This window comes from Rhipicephalus sanguineus, chromosome 7 (assembly GCF_013339695.2).
Source record: "Rhipicephalus sanguineus isolate Rsan-2018 chromosome 7, BIME_Rsan_1.4, whole genome shotgun sequence".
Classification (NCBI taxonomy): domain Eukaryota; kingdom Metazoa; phylum Arthropoda; class Arachnida; order Ixodida; family Ixodidae; genus Rhipicephalus; species Rhipicephalus sanguineus.
Window position 1 is genome coordinate 166,140,104 of NC_051182.1, and position 25,889 is coordinate 166,165,992.

General features: G+C 45.9%; 1 protein-coding gene across 1 annotated transcript; it reads left to right on the forward strand.

Moving 5' to 3' along the window:
- The first annotated feature begins 787 nt into the window (after positions 1–787).
- Positions 788–25,206, forward strand: LOC119400490 (collagen alpha-1(XVIII) chain). Its single transcript, XM_037667549.2, has 15 exons — positions 788–927; positions 3,377–3,445; positions 6,320–6,429; positions 8,092–8,291; positions 9,494–9,750; positions 10,442–10,616; positions 10,773–10,847; positions 11,400–11,510; positions 14,184–14,237; positions 15,118–15,189; positions 15,465–15,539; positions 16,856–16,924; positions 17,713–17,812; positions 23,885–24,075; positions 24,949–25,206. Exons 1-15 carry the CDS (start codon positions 803–805, stop codon positions 25,018–25,020), a joined length of 1,755 nt encoding a protein of 584 aa, XP_037523477.1. The 5' UTR covers positions 788–802; the 3' UTR covers positions 25,021–25,206.
- Positions 25,207–25,889: the final 683 nt, after the last annotated feature.

A 25,889-nucleotide genomic window follows, 5' to 3' on the forward strand; every position in this document is an offset into this window, starting at 1 on the left:
TTTTTGTTAGTTGATGCCCATGTCTGACGTTATAATAAGAGTTAAAAAGAAGATGGACGCCTGAAGCCATCAGCAGTATCGTGAGAGCTTTAAATCTCCGTGATGGTTTTCTTTCTATCACTGAACCTGCAAACTTCGATGTGCTGGCGATGGCCTCAAGAACAGGAACAGAAAGAACTTAGCGGAAGTTTACTTCCTATAAATTGTTTCGCATTAATATCTGTCGCAGAGAAAAATACAGGTGTAGAAAAAGTAAAACCGGCAACGCGCTAATACACCGTCACGCACCATAACGTCCAGTACGTAAACACAGAGCAAACATAAAACCGCCTGAGCCTTCACGTACTTGATGATGGAGACGCCGGGGAAAGGAGCAGGCGGTCGAACAGAACGCGCGTTCAGGACCGTTCTCTTCATTTTTTTTCTTGGCGAAATGCAGTGGGAGGACTGTTTACTCAAGTGCAGCTGTACAACTGTCCAATGATCACTGTCCCCTTACAAAACAACCACTTACTGAACTAAATTTTTTCAACTAACAGATTGTTGCGCTATCTACTGCCAAAAAATGAAACTATTATATACATTGAAAATTTTTTTTCTTGAAGTGTTTCTTTTGATGTGGCACATGGGTGGCGCGAGTATCTGCTCTTTCGGCTCACTGAACGATTCATAGAGAGTGACCAGTTCATGAAGGGGAGTTTCACTATTAGATTGGTTTTTAGGAATTCTTGGGGAGCACCGGACGGCCTCGAACTGGGACGTTTTCTTCCCGGCGCGGGACGGTTCGGGAAAAGGGGAGAGGATGGTCGTCTCTTCTTCTGCGCACGCGCCGACCGCCAGTCGCGTCTGCGAGGCGCCGGTCGCAGTTGTGGTCCATCCCTGGGAGTCGTTCCTCCGTGCACAGAAAACCGGCGGCGCCTTCGTAAGGTGAGTGGGACGCCCAGCTTGCGTGAACTTGCAAAAACAGTTGCTCGAAGAGGTCATTCTGACAAGTCCACCTGCCGGTGTCCCCCTCTCTGAACAAAACATTTCAATTGCTCAAAAATGAGGCAAATGACTTCCAACACGAATATTTAAACTGTTGTGCGCTGACATAACATTATGAATGAAGTTTAAAAAGAAAAGTAAGGTATGAGTAGGATACACGATAAGATATATGTATATTTGTTCAAACATCTTAACAATCAGAACTTGAGCAGGTAATGTCGCTGGAGCCACCTTTCAACAAGAGAACTAGCCTTCACACCGATCACTTAAGTCTCAATTTCACGTTCTACCTGCGTTTGTGTGCGTTGCATGCTGTTTCTGCTGTGTGATGATTTGTAATGATTGCGTGCGCTGTATGTGGTGGCATAATGAATTAATTTTAAATTCAGGGTCAATTTCTGCTTTTACGGCATAGGTCGTCTGGGTGCTGTCTAAATCACATTTTCTTCGAACAATGCTATACGTGAGTGGTCTGAAAAGTAGCTGGGTAGTACCTTCATAATGATAGTTAAATATCAGAGGCAGACCACAGCACACAATACGCGGAACTACTTTGGCAATATTCGGAACAAAGAAACTCGTTTTCAAACACATTCACATCAGGCACACTTTAGCGAAACCTTTTTTTTTTGTAATATGTCTCCAAGACTCAGATACCTGATAGCAAACTCAAGATTTCTTTTCTAAAGAAAGAGAGATTGCACAGTGCGTGTTGTTGAAGTGTTTCCATTTGCCTGATTTGCAGCGTACTTGTTAGTTATTCTTTCAGTTTTACGCTACGGCTTCTGTCGCGGGAAAATAGGTCATCGACAACATACGACGTCTGGGTCACTGGAGTCTATTATTTATGGCTGTGAAATCACATTAGAAATATTGTGCTTGCGATAGGATTGAATCTTTTCACCACACAAGAGCATGAGTGGTTGTTGTGATCTATGTAATTCGTAATCGCAAGCAATACTTCACTATTCCGAAGAACAAAAATGCGTAATTAAATTAACATCATAACGGGGATGTCACGTACCTTTTTTAAAGATGTATCGCTCGTGACTGTCTTTTTATGAACTTGTCAGTGCGACAGAGTTACATCAACCGCAAGGTGCGTAGTAAATTGTCCGTCTGTATGTATTTTGTTACGTCGAAGTGAAATATACATATCTTAAAACACGTATGTTTATTAATACACGACCACACCCTCCACGCCAACCATCAACCAATAACTTTATAATTGCTAGTCTTTTGTCTGTTCCCCTGTAGTGGCGAACAGACAATAAACAGGGTCTGCCAACTTGAAATATTTCATTACTGATAATTACCAAATCAGATCGATGTATTAATTAACTATGGCATCTAGGAATGTTACCCTACAGAACATAACGGAAAAATGCACCCACTACTCGGCCAATCTCCTGCATTGGATATGAACCATGGTCACAGGTTTATATACAACAACAACAACAACAACAACAACAACAACAACAACAACAACAACAACAACAACAACAACAACAACAACAACAACAACAACAACAACAACAACAACAACAACAAAACTGCGATATTCACTGTTGGGACGTGCTGCTACCATAATGATTTAGCTAAAAACCGAAGGAATTGCCGAGTAATACTTTTTCTCCTCGTCGCAATCGGTTGTACTAACAGTAACTGCCCCTAAAAGCTGGCACACTGGGACTGCAAGGGTTTATAATCAAGATGTACTTTTGGGCTAGCTGGTTCATAGTCGCAGTAAAACAGCGCCGGCGAAAACAACAGACCAGACGAGAAGGACACGTACGTTACACAAGGCGCACTAACAACTGAAAGTTTATTCAGCATCTGCACAGAATAAATACCGTCTTCACATGAATAAACAGAAGAAAGAAGGTTACAAAAGATATGACAGTGCGTCACGCGGTCACTTCTACTGCGCGTGCAAAACGGTTTCTCAAAGAAATCTGGCATCCTTCTCTGAAAGCAAAACAGAAGGCATGCTGACACATGCTTTTGAATCTCTAGGGCTTCTCTAGGCCTTTGTTAATCTCTAGGCCCTTGTTAACCTGTCAGCTGACTTGTACATGACGCCAGTGCTTTCAAATCGAGGTGCGCAACCGCACTCTCTGCAATGGATACCTAGATGCCCCGATACCACTTTCGTTGTGTTGTACTTGTGCTCTTTTAATCTATCATTTAGGCATCTTCCTGTTTGGCCTATGTATGACACACCGCAAGACAAAGGGATTGCAAAGACATTGCTGTTTTACTGCTGAAGGGTTCATAGGCAGTGCTGCCTAATCCTTTGCGAACACGCAAATTGGGCCATCCACACCTTTAGCGCATTATTCCTCTCTCTCCCTGCATTGCTAATCATACTGACCATTCTGGTTATCAGTCTTTACAGAAGCCTGCTTCCCTCCCCGCATCCCCCGAAGATTATGCAGAGTTCATCTCATGTTTTCAGGTAAGCCATTCCAGTTGCATACATGCACCAGACGACATGTGGCATAGTCAAAATCATAGTGGTCGCTATCTACACTCTTAAGAAAAAAAAAAAGAGTATGTGGGACTCCTTTCGGGGAGTCTTCACTTGCCACGTCTATGACTCTCTTTAAAGAGGCACGTTAACTCTCTTGTGGGTCTCGCGACTCTCAGAAAAGAGTATAATGAATCCCAAAGAGATATTACGCGCCTCTTTAAAGAGTCATATACGTGGCTAGTAAAGACTCCCGAACGAGTCAACAAATCCCTACCAACTAACTACACTTTTTGTCGTTCTGGTATCCATATTTAAAAGGTTTAGTGCCGAATCGTACACAGCAGACAAAGAAGCGACACGGACGAGCGCAGTGGACGAGCACTGCGCTCGTCCTTGTCGCTTCTGCTGTGTACGATTCGGCGCTAAACTTTTCAACAGCGTAGCCGTTTAACCATTTTCTTTCGTGTGACCAGAAATCTAAGCTGCGTCTAGCGCGTGCAACGCAAATAACTCGGCTGGCGGGCGCTCTCTTCGTCCTTTGCTTCATATTAGCGTTGACTATAAATATAGATAGTTTGCTCTTGGTGACGCGCATAATACCTGTTGGGGTTTAACGTCTCAAAACCACGATATGATTACGAGGGACACCGTAGTGGAGGGCTCCGGAAATTTCGACCACCTAAGGTTCTTTAACGTGCACCCAAATCTAAGTACACGGGCCTCAAGCATTTTCGCCTCCATCGAAGATGCGGCCGCCGCGGCCGGGAATCGATCCCGCGACCTTTCGGGTCAGTAGACGGGCACCGTAACCACTAGACCGTGGCGACGTACATTCGAGAAATGAGGATAGTTATAGTACATTTTTCTGTATTGCCTAGTAATTTGGCGGATAATAAGGATTGTGGCCAGAACATCCATTGAGGTTTGCACGATGGATGTGCGATGTAGACGTTTCTTGAATCTCTGTGCCTTCTGATGACAAAACAGAAGAGAAACACAAACAGACATACGGAGGAGAAAGGAGAGAAAGAAGCAGCGAGAGATAAATAGAAATGGAGAGACATGAACAGAGAGAAAGAGGACCTTGCTAATTAAGGTTATGCTATGTATGATCATGATAATTAAAATCACGCTAATTCAGACCATGCTAATTCAGACCTTGCTAATTAAGACCAGTGTTGATTAAGTTCATACTAAATAAGACATTGCTAAGTAGGACCTTCTAATTAAGACATTTCTAATAACCTAGGTCGGCCAAAAGCTCCTCTGTTAATCTAGCCTTGCACCACTAGTAGAAGCTGCCCGCATTTTACAGCGAAAGCTGTTATGAGATCACAACAACGGCCGTTTTTGGGGCCGTAGTTGTCCGCCGCCGGTGTCCGCAACCACTATCGCGCGAAATAAGAAAAAAAAAACGAAATAAGAAGAAATATACATGGTAGAACGGGGTTCGAACCTGGGCCCTCTGCGTGGGAGCCCCGTATTCTACCTCAGAGCCATGCCGGGTTTTTCATTATTTATTTCCGGTTGTACGTCACACAAACGGGGACAACCGAATTATGTTACAAGACACCAAAAACATGTAAGCACACATATACCGTCAACCGCTGGATGAACAACATTGTGATTTAAAATTACTTCATTTTGCAAAGCAGTTTCAAGCAGCGGCATGGCTCTGGCACTGTTGGGAGGGGGTTTCAGAGCCATGCCGGTGCTTGAAACTGCTTTGCAAAAAGACCCTATAGAAGCTTCATGTCGGAAAGGAACCACATTAACATATGTGATATAGCGTAGTACAAGAGTAAAATAACAACCAGGCGTCACACAACGCGAATTCTGCAACCAGGCGTCACACAATGCGAACTGCGCAACGAGTGGGTTGTTGAATACTTCCAACCCATTACAAAGAGCTCTGCCATAATTATTCATCGTAATCAGGCACATATGCCTTACAGGTGTTTAACGGGTACCACGGTTTTCCGTAGAATGACGAAAAATGGCATAGTGGCTGCTTCCCTACTTCACAAAAATTATGATGGTTTATAGCGCAGTGGGTTCCTCGCAAATGCACTTGTGTTGCCAAAGAAGCCCATAAGGCCCCCATGATCCATTTCCTCGGGGTCTCAATAAAGTTCTTTCCCTCTCTCTCTCTGTCTCTCTTTCTCACGTTAACGTGTGTTATATAGCGTGGTGGGAGAGTGAAATAACGACCGGGCGTCACACAATGCGAATTACGCAACTAGTGAGTCGTTTGAAGCTTTCAACCCATTACGAAGGTGTCAGCCATAATTCTTCATCGTCATCAGCCGTCGCATCAACAAAGTGCACATAATGCCCTACAGATGTGTAGCTGGTACCTCGCTTCTTCGCAGAATGACGAATAATGGCGTCGTGGGTGCTTCCCATGGTCACAAAAATTATGATTTATGCCGTAGTGGGTACTTTGCTAGTGTGTATTAGTAGCCCCAAGAGAATTTATAACGGGTTCTGTTCCAGCTTTCGTCGTATAACGGGTTCTGTTCCAGCTTTCGTTGTGACCGTGTGCTGCGCTTTCCGCGCAGGCCTGGCGTTTTTTTTTTTTTTAAATATGGAATACCAAATATCCCGCTCCCACACGTTGGTTCTAATATCTACCTGTACTATAGTGCCGCAGATGCGGTGCCTATATACCACCTTGGTTGTTCACGCGTTTGCGCAGTGACACAACAAACGCTAGCTAACGAGCATTGCTGAGGCAAATACATGTATCCTGGTGCATTCTTCCCGCAATAATGCGAATGGCTTTCTAGAAGCGCTTTGTTATTAGCTCACATTGGTATTCGCAATGTTATTCTCTCTCTCTCGCTCTCCCTGTTTCAGATACGTGTCTACGGTGTACGTCTTTTGCATCATGGCCTCCGAGCTGGCGACATCGCAAAGATCGACCCGCTCCTTGCCTTTTCCACTGCGCGACATCTCGGCCGCTGTTGGTGATTGCTCTTTTTTAATTAACGCGTCTGCATTAATTGAACACTTTATGTTCTTGCCGATGAGAAGTATACTAAACATGGCGTTGACGCATGTGATTCGTCTTGAAACAAAATCTAAAGGGTCTTGAGGTAAACATTGTAAACGTGTTTACTGAAACAGACTCTAATCGCGCCATAATGGGCCGACACCACAGATAAAAGTTCACGCATTCATTGGCGTAGCCGGGGGGGGGGGGGGGGGGGGGGGGGGGGCTTCACCCCGCCCTCCACGAAAATTTTCACTTTTGTTTTTTGGATGTGTATATATACACGCACACATACAAACACACGCACGAACGCACATAAAAGATGCTTACCCCCTCTCCTAAAAAGAATAATAATAGTATATTTCATACACCTAATCTATGGTTTGAAGAATATCCGTTTATTTCCAGTCTAGCACGATGCTGGGCCTTACAACATTACGACCGTGCTGTCATTGTCTTGCATGGACGAGCTGTGCTTACATGCTATAGCTCGACATTTATTGCGATACGCTACAAAAATAGGGTGGGTACTTATAAAGGCGGAAGACTAGTCCGCATAGAGCCGCGGTGCACTGCTTTTCTGTGTGCAGCTGAAATGTAATCTCTTAGCCGATTTCTGATGTCATTAAAGGTGGTGACACGTGCAAACATGGGCATACGTGAAGAAAACAAGACAATGCAAAGGCCGGGACTTATCGCTTAGGCTAAAGAAAGCGCGAAGTAGAAACGGTGTCAAGTTATTTTTACGGCTGTCAATAAGCTCGGTAATATATGCGCCGCCGTGCAGCGAAAGAATGAACAGGTCAACGACAAAATCAGAACAGACATTTGTGTTGTAAAACACACCAACAAATTTAGACTGCCGCGCTGGTGTTGTTTATATGGTTCCTTTCAGCTGCGGCCTTCTACGTAGGGCAGCCAGGTCGATGTTTTAGTCAGATATTAATGGCGCGTAAAAGGTCGTTAACCAGAGGATCGCCATCTAATCTTTCTTGGCACTGTCGAGACTTCAATGCGCGCCCAAATTCGACGAATGCGCAGTTTTGTACAGGCACAGGAACGAAGAAACGCGTCTAATGACCGATGCTTGGCATATCGATAGTAGCGGCATGCGTGAGCCAACCGTCCATTATCTTGCATAGAGAAGAAATTAAATATTTAAGCTGTCGTCCCTCGCGTATATCAGCAGGTGTGCCCGATTGAAAGGTGTCGCTGCAATACATGTGCATGCGCAGATGAGTTTCTGGGCCTTCTTTCTTTTCCGCCGCAGTGCGAATTTTCAGTTGATAGTACGACGTTTGGGTTGTCCTGTTCTCTTCTGTTGTGTCCGTGTTTACACGACCTGTCCTTTATGGCGAATCCTTACCGACTAGCTCAACTTTCTCGACATATTGCCGAACTAGTCGCCATTTTCACTGCGCGACGATAGACAGTATTAGTTGGGCTTATAGCAAGACTTGTGTTTGGGCAAGTTGGTTCATACTTGGGCGTACACAGCAGCTCTGTGGACGGACGCTGCCAGCCATTTCCAATAGAAACTTGCGCCCACAGAGCCGCTGCGGACGGCCAACTAAAACTATTGAGTGACATGACAGACGTCGCCGAGCACCACAGCGCATTGACGAAAGGCGTGCAGGTTACCCAGCGGCCGAGGTGGACCTGCTACGCCGCGTCCGTCCCAGCGGCAGCGCGGCGTCGCCGGAGACGGTGCGTTTCGCCGCCGGTGACCCGGAGTCCGGACCGTCTCTGGCACTCGAGTTCGGCCCCAGGGCGGACGTCAAGTTCCCCTACCGTCTACTGCTTCCCGCGGCCCTCTTCAGGGACTTCGCCCTGCACGTGCGTACTCGACTGCATGCTGAGAGTGCCGCGAGCATCGCCTTGCAACCTAACGTGATGCGCATTGCATACAGCCCACTTTTTTTTTCTGCACAAGTGGTGTGACAGCTCAGCTGAGCGAGATTGTTAGGGACCGGAAAAAAAAAAAGCCAACGGCACGTTGAACAGACTACCGTTGGTTTTATCGGCCCCTAACAAGCTTACTCAGCTGAGCCATCACACCACTTGTGCAGAAAAAAAAAATGTGGGCTGTAAAAAAAAAAAAAAAAACCACGGAAAACGTTTTGTTCAGTGTGCGAACGATGTCATGTACCAGATTATTCTGTTCTGCGGCAAAGTATACATCGGGCAGATGGAGCGTTGCCTTAATGACCGACTCAGGAAGCACGCAAAAAACCTGACTAATAAGGTGTCGCTGCAATACATGTGCATGCGCATGGCGTGCTCTGCTTGGCGTGCTCCAACTGTGATCCAAGTTTCCGATGCGCAATACAATACTCCTTGGCCGAAGCTGGCAAAAAACAGCTCGTGAAACGTTAGCATTTTTTAAAGCATGCAGGTGAGGGGTGTGTAAGCGACACACCGAATGCGCTGTACAATGCTGAAATGAAATTTCTGTCGCGCTTGGTTTCATGAGTTCATGTTTTATCATCTCCATTGGTCGTTGTGACGGTGCGCCTGCACATCTTGTTGGTATAATCATATTTATTTCAGACAGCCAGTATACATAGTTGCCGAGGGAATCGCCGTAAAGGCAAAGAATGCCTGACAAAGCGCCGATCACCCGCGTACAAACATCAACAACCAGTCACACGTGACAAAACAAATGTGATTATGAATATAAGTAGGGATCAGACATCCCGCTTTTTCCGTAAATCGAGCCATTAGATGCAAAAATGTGTGCATAATTATGATTAACAGGCGAAAAAGTAAAAAAAAAGGATAACAGCTTATACACAACAATAGCTATGAAAAAAACAACAGGCACGTGTAGCATATGCTAGTTACGTAAGATCAGAAGAGGAATAAAAAGTCTGTTTGTATTTTTAGAGGAAAGGAGGGTAACCTGTGGATCTGCCTTCAATAAAATCAGTTATCAGTTTACGCCCGCGTTCGTCTTTTCCTTCATGTGCGCTTTTTCGTTGCTCTACTTACGATACTGCTGTTAAGGATCGTGTTACACCCCGCGATCGTCTCTGCAGGCTGTCTTCCGGCCGGCCGCGGCTCACTACGCCCCCGGACACGCTGCTGACGCTCCTTCCAGCTCGATCCAGGACGAGCAGTTCCTGTTTGCCGTCGTGAATCCATCCGAGACGCTGGTTCAGCTGGGGCTGGCGGTGTCCCGCGACGAGTCCCACGTGAGCCTCTACTACACCGACGTGTCCATGCACCTCGGGTCGCAACGCCTGGCCACCTTCCGGCTGCCCAAACAGGCCACTGGACCGCACGGATGGATCAGGTGATGCTCGGCACGTTGCCACGAATAGCGCCGAAAGCGATATATGCAAGTAAGGCTCTGAGAAGTTCCTTTCAACGCGATAGCGTTAAAGAGCTCGTTTCGCAAAAATACCGATGTCGGCGTCGTTGGTTGGTTGTGAGCTAACAATCGAAATAGATGAAAAAAAAAAGATATTCAGTGTGGGTGGGAATCGCACCCGGGTATTCTGCGTGGTAAGCAGGTGTAGTACCACAAAGCCATGTCAGTGTTTGGAACTGCTTCAGGAAGAGGAGGAATAACCTTTATTAGCTGAAACCAGAAGGTTTAGGGAGGACGTCAAGGGCTTGCCTCGACGCCGCCTCACGGGCGAGCTGGGTCGCGCAGGTTTGTTCGTCGAGAGCGGAGCTCCGCAGAACCTCGCGCAGCCTCGACGAAAGGGTCGTGGCGTTAGTGTGTCTATACTGTGCCGGGCACTCCCACAGCATATGCGGAAGCGTAGCCGGGTGAATGCCACGGCACCGGCACTTGGGGGTAGTGTACACGTCCGGGAATATGAGCTGGAGGGCCCGGCTGAGCTTGGGGTAAGGTGGGGGAAAGGCTCGGCGTTTGAGGTAAAAGGTCTGGAACTGCTTCAGAAAAAAAAAGAGAAACCTACACATGTGTCTTTCCGGGAAGTGTCGTACTCTCAGTACAGTGGCGTTTGTCTTCGCAGACTGAGCCTGACGGCGACCGGGAACCAGCTGAGTCTGGAGCTGCTCAACTGCAGCACGTTGCAGGACGTGCGCATGGCGCAGCACGTGACCCGCATCCCCAAAGAGCTCGTGTTCGACCACGCTTCCACTCTCTACCTGGCACAAGCGGGCCCCATTCTCGGTGGTACATTTCTGGTACGATTCTGTCCTCTACGAGCATAGGCACGTATGTGGGCACGCATGTTTGCATCAAACACCACTGCCTTATCAAGCTGACTCATTCGTATGAGAATGCGACTTGGATGCAGCATATTGAATAGCACTTTTTTTTTCTACATTTGTTTCTTTCAGGGTCGCATTCAGACTCTGCGGCTCTTCAGCGTACCAGTCCTTGTGCCGCTTTGCCAGGACACTCTAGGATATCAGGTAAGTTACGTCGCTGCGATCTCCCGTGGTTGAAGAAGGCCTGGGAAAATCAAGCAGAGATAATGTTTTATCCTACAAACGATTTTAACATAATGCCCGTACTCACAAAGCCCTTTACTCTAGTATTCTTCGTGAGCACAGTGTACAGCCGATGCTGTTGCCGGACATACGAGCCTAGGCAACCAGGCAATGGCAGATAAAATTTACGAATTAACGGTTTGAAGAATACGACCCGAGATTATTAGCTGAAGCATTTATTTTTAAACACTACGTTACTGATGACAGTTTTAGACCATTGTCCAAACAACAATATTAAACACCGCGTTATACCTCTCGCGCAGTTACTATTAATTTTTTCCCTTGTTGAAAAATGCTACAAACCAACAAATTTACAAGTGCCTTTGCAACTGCTTCGAATGCGACTTGATAACAGCGCATTCGAAGCACTTGCAAAAATACGATCGCTATTTTCCTTCCGGTCGGCGTCTTCATGCTAGCTTTTATAGCCTGGATCGCTTGTATGCACACTAGATATAATTTGTTTGAACGCAGAACGACGCATCTGGTGTACCGTGGGCGGAACGCGCGGAGCCGCACGGCAGCCAAGACAAGCCCGCATCCGAGACGGAACCCTGGAAGAGGTCGGCCGAGCCGGGCCTCAAGGTCAGATAAGTGCAATCAAGATGAGTGCGTATTACTGTGCATTCGTGATAGATCTTATGTTTTTGGCAACATGCACCCTCGCTCGTTTCTGGCGCATGCCGAAATATATTGTGCTGACCTTGACGAGAAATCGTCAAACAAAGAATGTCGCTGAAGCCAACGTTTCGAAAAGAGGACCTGTCTTCGTCATAGCCATAAGGGCTGCTGTCCTAACAAAGACAAGTTCCCTTGGCGAAACGTTGGCTGCTACGACATTCCCTGTTCAAGGATTACTCATCACACCAACGTCATTCTCATCAACAACGTCAGTATTATCGATGTTCATCGATATTCGCCAGCGCAAAGCCAAACAAAACTTCCGTCTTGTTTGAAAATTGTGAAAAGGTGCACTGGCCACAAGAACTGAATATTAATGACATCTCGGCTCCCAATACGGGAGCCTTGTTGACAGTAAAAACCCATGAAACAATCGCAGCGTACTTCAAGGGACACTAGAGAGAGAAAAAAGATTTTTCTCGTGTCTCGTGTGATGCCTAGGCCCGGCCACCGAAACCTGCTGGTTTCTGCTAATAAAGTTTTATTCCTCCTCCTCCTCCTCGTATTATTTAATTACTGTTTCAAGATACCAAAAAAACCACCACGCTTGCTGCGAGAAGACGGTTAGTGAGCGAGAAAACGCGCCAAAACGAAAATGCGGGTGGCGACGCAACCGTGAAGTTCCTGCATCACTCGCCCTGACGCGATAGATTTTTATGGCGTCTACTAGGGCCTACGTAGTTCCCTATCGGTGAAATTGAAGTGAATTGTCTCCTAAGAGAGCCAGAGACTTAACACACCAAGTTTCAGGAAATTTCGTTGAGCCAATGTGGGGGGCCAAACTAGGGAAAAACACATTGAAATGCGCGACGTCACCATCAGAGGTTTCGGCGGGATATTTAAAAGTGAAACATTTTACATTGCTTTTCTCATCTAGTAACAACCCTAAGTTGGTGAAATTAACAACACTGGAGTATAATTTGTCAGTGTAAACTAATTTGTTGTTTCACTTTAGTGTCCCTTTAAGTACACCTCAGTGCGTGACAGAAGCAGCGCGTGTATCCTCGGCAGTGTCCCGTCATTTCTATTCAGCGTGTGCGCCATGCAGGTGCGTAGCAAAGGGGGGGGGGGGGGGTAGGGAGTTCACCCCCCCCTCGAAAATTTTCAATTTTGCTTGAGTATATATACACGCACACATACAAACGCACGCACGAACGTACATAAAGTATGGTTGGACCTCTCCCTCCCACCCACCCCCACCCCGAAAATGCATTTCTGGCTACGTCCCTGGCGCCATGGTCTGAATGTGCAAGGCTTCTAGGTGTAAGCGTGGCGTAAGCCTCTTTTCCTTGGCTAAATCTCTTCGCCAGCAAATGTTTTTCAGCGTGAGGATCTTGCAAAGGGGCTTGAAACCTTTTTAGACTGAGCGTAGTATATGTTTATATTGCATTCATTCGCAACGCATGAATAGTTTCTGTAAAGCCTTTGGTGCATGCGATTGTATGCCCTGTATTGCTCATTCTGTGTACTGTTACAATGTACCGTTCATCCATTAATATATGTTGCCACACCTATTTATTTATTATTTATTTATTTACAGAATACTGCGGTCGAAAGACCAAGCAGGGAGGCATAATAAAAAGTAATTCACAATGTAACTTCAATAAAACGAAAGTTCAAGCAATACAGGGCCGTAACTAAGGGGGGGTTGAGGGGGTTCTGACACCCCCCGAAATTTTCTCATGCTTTAACTTTTCGGGTGACACTAAAATACTTGCACGCTTCATAGCGACCACCAGTTGCCAAATTTAGCCATTCTACACACAAACACCCCCCGAAAAAAATTCCTGAGTACCGCCCTGAAGCAATAAAATCATGTTAAGGCAGTAGAACACATAACAATTGAACAAACTAAAATAGGCCTACAGTATTCGTAAATAAAAGAAAATGTTTCTGGATTTTCGCTGGCAATGTGACTTGCCATCTAGGTATTAATTACCAAACGTTTCGTGTCGTGCCAAAGTTAACCTACATTAAAGGCGCCCTGCAACACTTTTGCAGCATGGTCAGAAAACGCTGCCGATCGGTAGTCGAGGCTCCCGAGAACACGCGCGCCAAACATTATAGCGCAGCACGCGCCCTGGGATTCACGATAAAGTCTCAAAGTCAGCTAAAAAGTACTTCCTCTTCTCGCGACAAAAATGATGCTTACGGCGTCACTGCCACTGGCCACGCCATTGGCTGATTTGAACATGGCGCGCTCGGTAATTACCGCGGCCGCCGCGGGAGGCCGTCACTTGGCTCAAGGTCACGAGGCGCGCGTGACGTACCTTCTTCCCCCGTGCCACCTCTTCCTGCTTAGCTTCCAGCGCTTTCGTCAGGACGAGGGAAGAGAGAAAGCAACTATAGCGTGCGACAAACCTTTCTAACTCCGCTCTTAACGGACGGATTCTAAAAACAAATTCTGGTGGTCGATTCGTGAGGAAATAAGCTCCTTTAATGAAGCCATTCCATGGCTACTTGGAAAAGTGTTGCAGGGCCCCTTCAACTTTGTGTGCTCAAGGTATGCATGCTTAAGCACAAGGCAGTGTGAATTGTTATACATTGGCTTACTCTTGCCTTTTGTTTCTCCACCAGGGAGAAAAAGGCGATGAAGGCGCTCGCGGGCCACGTGGCTTGATTGGGCTCAAGGTGCGTCTCGTTGCGCCCATTGTTTAGTGAGTGTTTCTGTCTCTGACGTTGTAATGGCTGTAAGAGACAGTTCGCACAGAGCAGCACAGGCAGGTCGTCGCCAGCTTTATCGTTGCAGTTTATGGAACTTCGGAGTGCGCTGCTCGCGTTGAAGCAGGTCACCCGAGCAGTTGCCTCCGAACTTTTATTTTTTATTGTGGACTGTAGCATTAGTAAGATAACGGAAGTTCGCAACATAACCGGCATTTTTTATTGCAAAAGACCACCGTCTTCCGGTGTCTCCCAGCGTGAAAGCAGTGGGCATTGTCGGTACTGGTTCGCAATGGTGACAACGACCCTCGCTTGGAATCGTTGGGATTTTGGTGTGGTCGCTGGGTTGTACTTGTGGAGACGTTGGTCTCACTGCACTGACGCTGCAAACATAGCAATTCTTACTGGAATTTGTTGGCGCTTACCTGCACTGGTCACCCTTGTGCCGCGCTTGTTTCAATGTTTACAAAGGAAGGAGACGGCGTCGTTCAATATAGAATGACTGATTCGATGTTGTAAACATATACTATAGTGCCCTATTCTAAATAACGCTATATTAAGAAATCAAGAAGAAATGGGCAGGGCATGTAGTGTGAAGGCAAGATAACCGCTGTAACACACTGGATTCCAAGAGAAGACAAGCGCGCGGTGGGGGAGGGTTAACTTGGTCGTATCAGCAAATGACCGGTTTTGTGGGCGAAACATGGAAGAGACCTTTGCCCTGGTGTGAGCTAGTCAGGTTGTTGGCGATGATGATTATAAGCTCACAAATTTCACTTGAGAAACCTTTGCATGGCACCGCAAGGAGTCTAGTACTTCATGCAATCCACGAAAGATGTGCTTTGTGCAGGGCGACAAAGGTGAACCGGGACTCAAGGGCGAACCGGGAGCGTCCTTCAAGAGGGAGGACTTCGTTCCCGAAGTGAGCATAGCCTTTGCCTGAATGCGATTCTTCGCCCCACTCATCTTCAGAATTAGGAGCTGCAGTAGCAGGTTGGCGTGGTTTTGGCAAAACGTCGTACATAGTTAATATACATAATGTTTGTGACTCAGGATCTTTTCTTTTTCTTCACTTTTCTGCATGTATTTCTTCTTCGAGAAGTTTTCCTTGAGGCAAATATTGCGGTCACACGAGAGATGCGCCAGAAAACTATAGAGTGTCGTGTAGTTGACGGAAGTGTGCTATGCGTTTTGCAGAAAGGCGACAAGGGCGATCCTGGTCGTCGTGGGAAGCGCGGTCGCCCCGGTCCCCCAGGACCACCTGGGCCGCCGGTATGGTTTATCCTGCACTACATTCCTACAAACGTGCTCTGAAACGGTGATCGGTATCTCCTTGCGGAAGTAGCGCGTATAACTCACCTGCCACTGACAACCCGTGATTATTCTGCACAGTGACATCACTAAGTTTTAATCCGCCATAGTATGCAGTGTGATGTTTCTTTGGTAGGGACGTTGGAGTATTGCACTGTTTGAATAAAATAAGCATAAAAAATTTTTAAGCGATGCTTTGATAGCTCTCAGATTTCAGTGGCTTCATGTACGCGAAAAACCCGGCGCCGGCGAGCGTACAGAAATGCGGCCCTCGAAGGTGCGCCGGTCACATGCCCATTTGCATGCGCCGTTTTCCAATATTTGATGCTCTGTCGATCGCGGGCTTGTAGGCAATCAGCCGTTTCTGATACGGCAATCTGATCTTTTATCGAGGTCGCTTGTCGTTTCACGTTGTCACATTTGATTGTGGCCTGGACATCGACGCATGACCGTCGTTGTTTCCTTTATGAACTGAAGTGTTGCGCTGCTAAGCGCATAGATGAAGGTCCAATTTCAGGCATAAAGGGAGGAAACAGTTAGAAGGGAGCATTGCGCAAGGCCATGGAAAGAAGGAAAGAAAGGAAGAAAGTAAGAAAGGTAGCACGTAAGCCACGCACACGCCAAGCTTCGCTTGCTCCCATTTTTCCGATAGGGCAAGGGCTTCTGATTTTCTTATTTTAAAGTTGAAATAAGTTTCGCGGCAAGTTCGTTTTGCATAAATTGCAGCGAATAGAGAAGAGAAAAGAAACAAGAGAGACTTGTTTAGGTTACTTGATAGACATGCGTGTCATACCTCTCGCAACTGGATCATCTAACGCTTGAGGAGTTTTGTGCATAAAAGGAAAGACTGCTTTCACTTATGTGGGTTCCATGAGAATGACAGTAATCGAACAAATAAAGGGGGGCGTATCCACAGACGATCCCTTTCTTGTATACTTGTGCAAGATTTTGTACGAATATAACACCCAACGCATGTGTGTCTACGAGGGACAGCATTTTTGGCACAGAGCCAAGCACTTTCTTTCATCAGTGTCAGTAACTCCCGCAGTCGTCAAGGCTTCCGCTGCCATTCAAGCGAAATCTCGCGAATGTGCGTCGGAAAGGGATACCACGTGTAGTCTGGCAATTCTGCTCCAGAAGGCGCAGCCGCGCGCGTAGAAAAATTGGGTGTATTGTGTGTTTCAGATTGGCCCAGGTTGGCTATATACAGCTTCTGTGTGCTGTGGAAATGCGTCGGCGAGACTGTGCTTTCGCCGCGTTCTTTCTTTTTTTCGCAGGGTGCTTTCGTGAAAGCGGAAAGCTTACATCGTCCGCCGCGCTACGAGAGGGGCCCTCCAGGTCAAAAGGTTAGTTTTCTTTGCGCTGTCGCGTTCTCAAGAGAGAGCAGTTCGCAGTTCAAGACAAACCGCGCCCCTATCGTAGACACGGAGGAGAATCATGAAAGGGACACGCCACGGTGGTCGCGAGATCGAATCCTGGCCGCGATGGCCGCATTTCGATGCTAGAGACCCAGATGTAGGTGCACGTTAGAGAACATCAGATGGCCGAAACTTCCGGAGCCCTCCACTACGGCGTCTCTCATAATCATATCGTGGTATTGGGACGTAAAACCCCAGTATTTATTATTATTAAAATCATGAAATGGATCACTGACAGCCACCCATTTGTAGCACGAAGCCACAAAGAAACCCATACGGTTCTCTCAGAGAGGACAGCTTCTTAGTTGAAAAAAGTCGTCTTTACTTAACGCCTTTACTCAGAACTGATTTGCAATTCAGGCGAAACTTACGAGGCTCAATCTTGAACGTTTGACCATTTATGCGATTACAAACTCAATGAACGTGACCGCCTTCAATCCCATGTACTTTTTACCGCTTGATTTTTTCATTGTGCACATAAATCAATGCACAGGAGCATTTTTGCATAGTGCGTCATCGGAATGTGACCTCCGGCATGGCCGGAAATCAAACTCGTGGCCTCAAGCACAGAACGCAACGCAATGGCCCCTGAGCAGGGGCAACGCCACGTACTCGCTTGTCACGGGTGCCCCCAGTAAAGAAATCCGCCCCTGATCTATCCGCCCTGTGTGTGCTCTATAGGTCTTCTGCGGCGTCTCCAATTTACCATCTTCCAGGGCGAGTGCGGTCCACCGGGACCACCTGGACCACCGGGTACACCGGGACTACCCATGCCTTGGGTGGACGCCACCAGAAGCATCCTGGAGGAGCACAAGGGTGAGCGCTCGCGAACGCTTTCTTCTCAACCAGGTTGGTGCATGAGTGGCTTTTGATGCACTAATGAATGGTGAATGGGACCGTTCGCCGATGAATGCACCGGTGATGTTCATTCACCAATGAATGCACCAACTCGGCTCAACATTCAATTCAATTCAATTCTTTATTTGCAGACGTCAAACATACAGAAATATCAAAACTGGTTGGACCCATAGCCAAGGGCTAGTTGCGGGTCCAAAAAGATGAATAAATAAAAGTTCCATGTACAAAAGAAAGATATAATACATACATATAGATAGCAATCGTACATCCTTAATTTGCACGAGCGAACAAAAGGAAAGCGAAAGTTTGGGTAAGTGCACGATTGTATTTAACAGCTCTAGCTAAACTTACGAAACACATGTAAGCAAGGCAAATTCTTACATTTTTATGAAAGGTTAAACATACTTGGCTAATCCTCCCAAAAAACAAATCACTGGTTGAGAATGGTCTTTTTAACAGGTTTCAGCAAGTTACTGACACACACACCAAAATGACATCATGATTGTTCACATTGATAAACACTGTTCAGAGCAAGTAAGTATTTTTTTAGCACTGATGGAAAATTATTTGCTTGTTTTATTTCTGCTGGTAATTTATTCCAAATTTTCGGCCCTGAAAACTGTAGCAAACGTTGTCCGTAAGCATTCTTTGTTGGGGGAAGATTAAAGTTTCCATATACCTGATTTCTGGTCACACGAGAGGATGTGCAAAATAAAGAAACATGAAAAGGCAGGTTGTTTTTAACAACGTTGAAAACACACGTGGCAATTTTTAATTCGTGTACCTTATCATAGGGCAAAATATTCATTTTTATAAACAAGGGCAGACTAGGCTCGTCGTAGCCTGAATTGGTAATTATTCTCAGGGCTCGTTTCTGAAGTTTGCGTACAGGTTCAAGATAAGTTTTGTATGTCGCACCCCATGATTCATTACAGTAGGAGATATGGCTGTGGATGAGTGACAAATATAAAATACGCAGAGTATTAGTGTCGAGATGATGACGCGCTCGTGAGAGTGCGTAGCATCCCGAGGAAAGCTTTGTACAAACTGCATTTATTTGCTCTTGCCAGTGCAGGTTGTTATCGAATACTACGCCAAGGTATTTAAATGACCTGGCTTCGTCAAGTGGAAATTCGTTTATTCGTAAATCTAGTGATTTAGGAGGCATGATATTGCTGCGCGTTCGAAACACCACATATTTAGTTTTTTTGACGTTTATAGTAAGTTTGTTCATCACAAACCATTCGCTTGCTTTTTTCAATTCTTTGTTTGCTTTAGTTTCCAGATCACAAATGTTGTCAGCTGTTATAACAATACAAGTGTCATCGGCGTACATAAGAACTTCACTAGTGTCTAATGATTGTGGGAGGTCATTAATATATAATGAAAATAAAAGTGGCCCAAGGACGGATCCTTGAGAAACTCCAGTGCGCATATTCTTTGGTAATGACGTAATATTGTTCATTCTTGTCACCTGCACTCGCTCACGAAGGTAGCTAGTAAGCAGATCCAATGGGCTGCCGCGACAACCATAATGTTTTAGTTTATGTACAAGTATGTTGTGATCAACTGTATCGAAGGCTTTTTTCAGGTCTAAAAATATGACACACACAAGTATATTATTTTGCAGAGCTACATTAATTTTTTGAGTTAACGTTAACACTGCTGACGAGGTTGAATGATTCGGACGAAAGCCATGTTGCTGCGGGCACATAACCTGATATTTTTCAATGAATTTGTGGAACCGACTGGTCAGAATTTTTTCAAATATAGTATTAATGGTACTGAGCAAGGATATTGGCCTGTAATTTGCAGGGTCACTGCGGTCTCCGTCTTTGTAGATTGGGACAACCTTAGCAATCTTCAGCTGAGATGGGTATCTGGAGCAGCTGACGGAGTGATTGAACAACTGGCACAATACTGGTCCTAGTATGTCTATATTCTCTTTAATCATACGAATAGGAATACCATCTAATCCGGAAGCTTTGAAGGTAGACATTTTATTAACTGTTGCTATCACGTCTTCAAGCTGAATGTTATACATAACGAAGGTTTTAAGCACAGGACTCTGCGATATAGAAGGGTTGTCCGAGTCATTAAATTTTTCAGCCAGGGATGGACCAATACCTGCGAAATATGCGTTGAAATTTTCTACAACGTCTTCATCAATGGTTTCGGGAAGCACAGTTAGCTTACGTTGTTTACCTATGATTTCGTTGATTATCTCCCACAGTTTTTTCGTGTTGCCAGCGGTCTGTCTAATTAGTTGAGTATAATACTCCCTTTTGCGTGATCGAATCATAGCGACAGATTTATTCCGCTGTACTTTAAATTGCTGTAAGTAGTAGGGATTGTCTTTGTTATGGCGCCATTTGTCATGCCAGTATTCTTTAGCCTTGAGTGTTTGAAGTATCTGTTCTGTCATCCAGGGGCACATAGGTTTATCATGGCGGCCTTTCTTGACCTTGCGATTACTCCTTTCTACAGCGATTTTTAGATATTAAGTGCGAATGCACTTTATAAGCGACCCTGTGTCCGCCGTCCCATAGCAACGGCGCGAGCAGAGGAGAGCAGCGTCTGTAGCAACGGCGCAGCGACGTCACGCCCCACGTGACTGCGCGCGCTCCGCCCTCCGCTCCGTGGCTGCGCGCGCCCCGCGCATTGCCTGTGGTGATGCAGGCCGGCGGCGAGACGCCGAACGAAAGCGTGCGAAGCGAGCCGAGCACCCCGAAGCCGATCTGGCGCGGGGACGCGCGATGCGCGAGCGAGCACGGGCCCTCGAATTCGATTGGCCGGACGCGCGCTTCAAGCGAGACTTCCTGGACCGCAGCTTCGGATATAGCTGCGCGGTGTGCGATCGACTGTGGTTCGACAACAACCTGAGCCCCATCTCGGGCGTGCGCAACGCCGCCAACAAGTTGAACGCGTTGCGGGTTCTTTGGAACGAGTTCGGAAGACAGATCATCATCATCAGTGAAAGTGCTTTGCACTTAAAAACGGCCAGACCTCCGTGGGTCGGCTGGCGCGTGCTCTCTCGCTGCCGTCTCCTTCGCTCGGCTCTGCAGTTTAGTCGTGCGCGCCGCCTCATAGCATCAGCCCGTGCTTCGCACTTCCTCATACTCCCCTTCGGGGAAATGCGGGTTTTTTTAATTAGGTTATCAATTTCGATGTCGATATCCTCGTTGTATATTTCATTGAATTTAATACCGCGAATTTCTTCTCGTAATATCTTGTAATCTATTTTTGTTACAATTTTATTTTTCGTTTTCGTGGTACTCGTTGGGGAATCTAAAGCGGCAAATATAGGTAGGTGATCCGAGATTGGCTCCAGGTAGACGCCTCCGGTGACCCCCGTGTCCAGATTTGTCAGTGCATGGTCAATTAAGGACGTCGATACCTAAGTTATACGCGTTGGTGACGTAATTAAGTTACAGTAGTTGTAGGACTGCAACAAATAGCTATAGTCACTGTCTTTCATAACATATGTGTTTATGTTCATGTCGCCTACTATAATCACTGGTTTATTTTGGTGCCCCGACAAAACGCAGAAAATTGATTCCAGCTTCTCAAGAAAGCCTGTGATACTACTGCTCGGGGGGCGATAAAGTGCACCAACAATGACGTCATATTCAAGGCGAATGAAAAGGGATTCAATGTCATTGCAACTATATGTGGCCGTTTCAATTTTGCGATAGGATATGTTATCTTTTACAAACAATGCAACGCCGCCCCCACGTGAACGTGAGTCGCGCGCATTTGATTCTGTTCTGTAACCTGGAAAATTGAATGTTTCACCTTTTCGCAACCACGTCTCAGTTGTTGCAATCACATTGAACGAATGCGCATGCTGCGACAGGAAAGCAGAAAGCAAGTCCCCATTTTTATTAATACTTCGAATGTTGCAATGAAAAACTGATGTAGATTTTGCTCTACAATTATTGTCAACTTCTTTTATTGTATAAGCCATTGTTAAGGAATATGGTATAAGTTATGGAAAAAAAAAGAACACTCATACTATTAGCGATAAATCTTCTTCACTTGTTAGATGCACTACTCTCGAATTCTCGGATTTCCGTAGAAGTATTTTTCCGTCAGAGACCCACGCGAATTTCCATCCTTTTTCTCGCTTTTGTTGGATGGCTTTTCCTAGGAGGATTTTTCTTTCGGGGCACACGTGTTCGTTTATGTAGACTGGGTCGCTATTCTGAAAACCTAGCATGGCAGTGTTCAGTCGTTTTTTCCTAGCTTCCTTCAGTAATTTGTCTCGAACTGTTCTGGATGTGAACTTCACTACTACGTTTGGGGGCGTATTGCCCTTTGACGGGACGCGGAGAGCCACGTCAATGTCACCGTCAGAAAGTTCGACGCACAAGGAAGATGCGACTTTTGCGACTGTTTCGAGAACGTCCTCGTTTTCTGTCTTAGGTATACCTCTTAATTCAAGGTTGTTGCGCCTACTGTATTGATTTAGTTCAGTAAGCTGCTTTTTCGTTTCCTGCAGCTCTTTGTTTAGTCTTAGGTTCTCTTTCTTGCATTCAAGGCCCTGGTTTTTCACTTCGCTGAGCTCAAGTCGAAGGCTTTTTATTTCATTTCGGTATTCTTCAAAGCTTTCGTTCATGTACTCGACTGACTGCCTGATGGAAGTGAGCTCAGCTTTCATTGAGTTATTTGTCGCATCAATCTTGTTCATCTCCCTTTTCAGGTCACCCATAGCCTCAACAAATTTAGAGGTCATCTCAACAAGCACCTTTGATACCTCTTTAATGCTAGCTGGGGCCTTTTCAACCAAGGCTTTAGAAATATCCGACAGAGCGTCAGGTTTGCCAGAACTCATTTCAACGATTATCTAGGCACACTTGCAAGTTTCACAACACAAAGGGGTATACGCTACAGAACACACTATGGTACACTGTGGCAGCAGTGACAGCAAGGACTCCCAAGAGGTTTATGAAGGTAAAAGAAGAGTGGGCTAACCTGCAATATGAAGCAGGAACCGTTTAGCGGATGTACAGTCGATGTTGTCACCGCTGCCAAATGTCGTGTCCCCGGAGCATGGCTGACGGGAACAGTCGGCAATACGCGGAGTGCTGTCTCCTTTGAATGTCGACCGACAGTCACAGACAGTTCAAGTTTCAAGTTTATTTCACCACAGTGTTACATTGTTTACACTTGTACAGCCATCCATGAGACAACGATACCATTTGTGGTGCGGAATGCGGGAAAAAAGCTGCGATATAAACGCAGCTAATTGACTATAGCCCCACATCCCATCAATACAAGGCAAAAAAAAAGTGACAGCATTCGTAAAGTCGTCTAAACAAGTAAACAGACACATGAATACATAGTTAAACTGGCACAAAAAGAGATATCATTACATACAAAAAGAAAAGAAAATGCAGGCAGGATTTCACTCCTCGAAGAAATACAAGAAGTACAAAGAAACAAAAAACAAAATGATCTTTAAGTCACCATGAAAACATGACATAGCTTACATTAGGCGCGGAAGAAGGCGTCTACTTCTGGGCAGACGACCATACCGGCGAGGTCCAAGCATTCCGCTCAGCCGTCGTATTGTATGGACAACGAAGCAGCCTGCGTCGTATATTTCTCCGATGCCGTCTTCCCCAAGCTGTCTATTTTTCCGGCTACGTGAGAATTGGAATGGGACATAAGGTGGCCGCTGTCTGCTTTGCTGTCGATGAGGGTGGTAATGCGGACTTCTTGGTATTGCATTCTTCCTGATGGTACCCCAGGCTAAAGACAGGGACAACAGAAAAGGCACACTCGACTCAACACAGCATTATTTCGCAGTCTACAGCGGGCATTTGGGCACAGCCATTGTATTCATTCCATCGCAGTCCAATGAATGAGTAGTTACTCTCGCATGCACAGAGACAGTTGGTTCTTCCTGAATATATTTTTTCGCATTCCACTCCCATCGGATTGCGACCAATGCGGCCAGGTCAAACCCGCCTTTTCAAATGTGAGCGCGAGCGTTGCGGTCGTCGAATATCGGTCTTGTGTGCGCAGACGAGGATTCCGACTACGGCGACGAAGCCCCAGTGCCGGAAATGGGGCCCATGATGAGGAAGACTGTGGCGTGGAGAGACGCGGCTTCGTTTCTCAAGTCGGCCTCGTCACAGCCCGTGGGCAGCCTCGCTTACGTCATGGAGTCCGATGAGCTGCTCGTAAAACTCTCTCAAGGCTGGAGGAGACTGATGGTAAGACGTTGGAAGCACCTTAAATGCGTACTAAAGTGAAACAATGAATCAGTTTACACCAGGGTTCTCAAACACGCGACAGGCGGCCTGCTTGCGACCCGGCCCGCACTTGACTGTCATCGTCCCACTATTTTACTTTCCTTACAAGTATGTTCATGGTCTACAGAGACGTGACTGGTCTCAAGCATCTCTTTCGTGAGGCACCCCATGAGGTGAGCATGTGTTAGAACATAGCTATTGAACAAAAGCTTTTATACTTCAGAATCGGCGTCCAGATTTCAGTCGTTCTGAATGTCAGTATCGATGTTTCTCGACACCTGACGTCGAATGCCCTTCACAAATGACCCATTTTTGGGAAAGGCCGTCTGCATCCCTCCAAACTTTTCACGGACCAGGCTCTTGCGGGAGACCAAATTTCGTGACTGCGGCCCGCTACCTGAAGTAAGTTTGAGACCCATGGTTTACACTGATCAATGATACTTTGAAAATTCTGCTGTCGTTAATTTCACCACCATTTATTTAGTAACAGAAGAGAAAAATCACGCTCACTGTTTGCAGCATGTGTTGTCACTTGTGCATACGACTTCATTTTCGCCGCAGATAGGAAAATTCTGATTACAAATGTTTCACAGCGTTTTCCACGTCACCATTCCGTGGATGGCACTCTCACCAGTAACCTTTCTGTTGCGCTAAAGAAAATAGGCACCATACAAATTGGTTGTCGATCTTTCTCTCAAGGAAGTGACAGCGCCTTGTATCAAATTATTGAAAATCTGACATAGTCTTAACAGACATATGTAATTCGCGCCTGAAGGGAACTTCCTCTGAATCGTTGATCTATCGTTTTTTTTTTCTCTCTCTCTCTCTTTCCAGATTGGTCCGCCACCGACTTGGGTTGATGACAAGAGTGAACGAATGAATGGGCAAGAAATACGAAGCGACTGAGCGTTTCGAACTGGTGTGTCTTTCTTATGTACGGCGTTCGGCTGTGGTTGATTGCTAGGCCTACAATTAAAGGCTTCACAGACTACTTTCTTGCTGGGTGAAATTTTACGAACTTCGTGGAGTGTGTGATAGGAGAGTGTACAAACCCATTCCACAGTCGAACCAGGATATACAGAATCTGAAGGAGATGACGAAAGAAAGATGTGGGTAATTCGCTGAATAATTTTTTTATATTAAAAATATATTCTAGGGGATTTTACAACTCTTCGATATGCACAATAATCCTTTACATATTGATTCGGCATATGCAGGTTCGGTATATCGCGCTTTCTCAGGACAATTCCTTTAATTTAAATCTACTTAATTTAAGCGGTTGTGTCAGCAAAGGAACGAGCCCTTGATCAATTCCCCTTCTCTCGTTCACTGCATTTGTAAGTACACGAAAGTGAGCACTACTTACAGCCCATGTTTACAGTACCCGTTCATAGTAAACATAGTGTTAACAAGCGGAAAATGGTGCTGCACACGTTATCAGAATTTTTCTGTCTGCAGCCGTAGGCTGAAAACGTTGCGACTACACCGACATACTGGAGGGAAACAGACAAACGTGGCCTTTTTATCAGCAACGAAGTGTTACTAGTCTGTCAAGTCTGTGTTTCATCGGTTCGTGTTTTATTAACTGTTTAATTACTTCTGCAATAATAGCTACGCACTGAAGTATACGCTACTGACTACTGCATTCATCGCAATGCAGCTTTTTGTCACGAACTTGTTGGTAAGAGAGGCCCGGGAAGACAATGTCTTTCTCATGTGGGTCCACTCAATGTCGGACGATAAATGTAGCCGCCATAATAAAAGACAGCGATAGC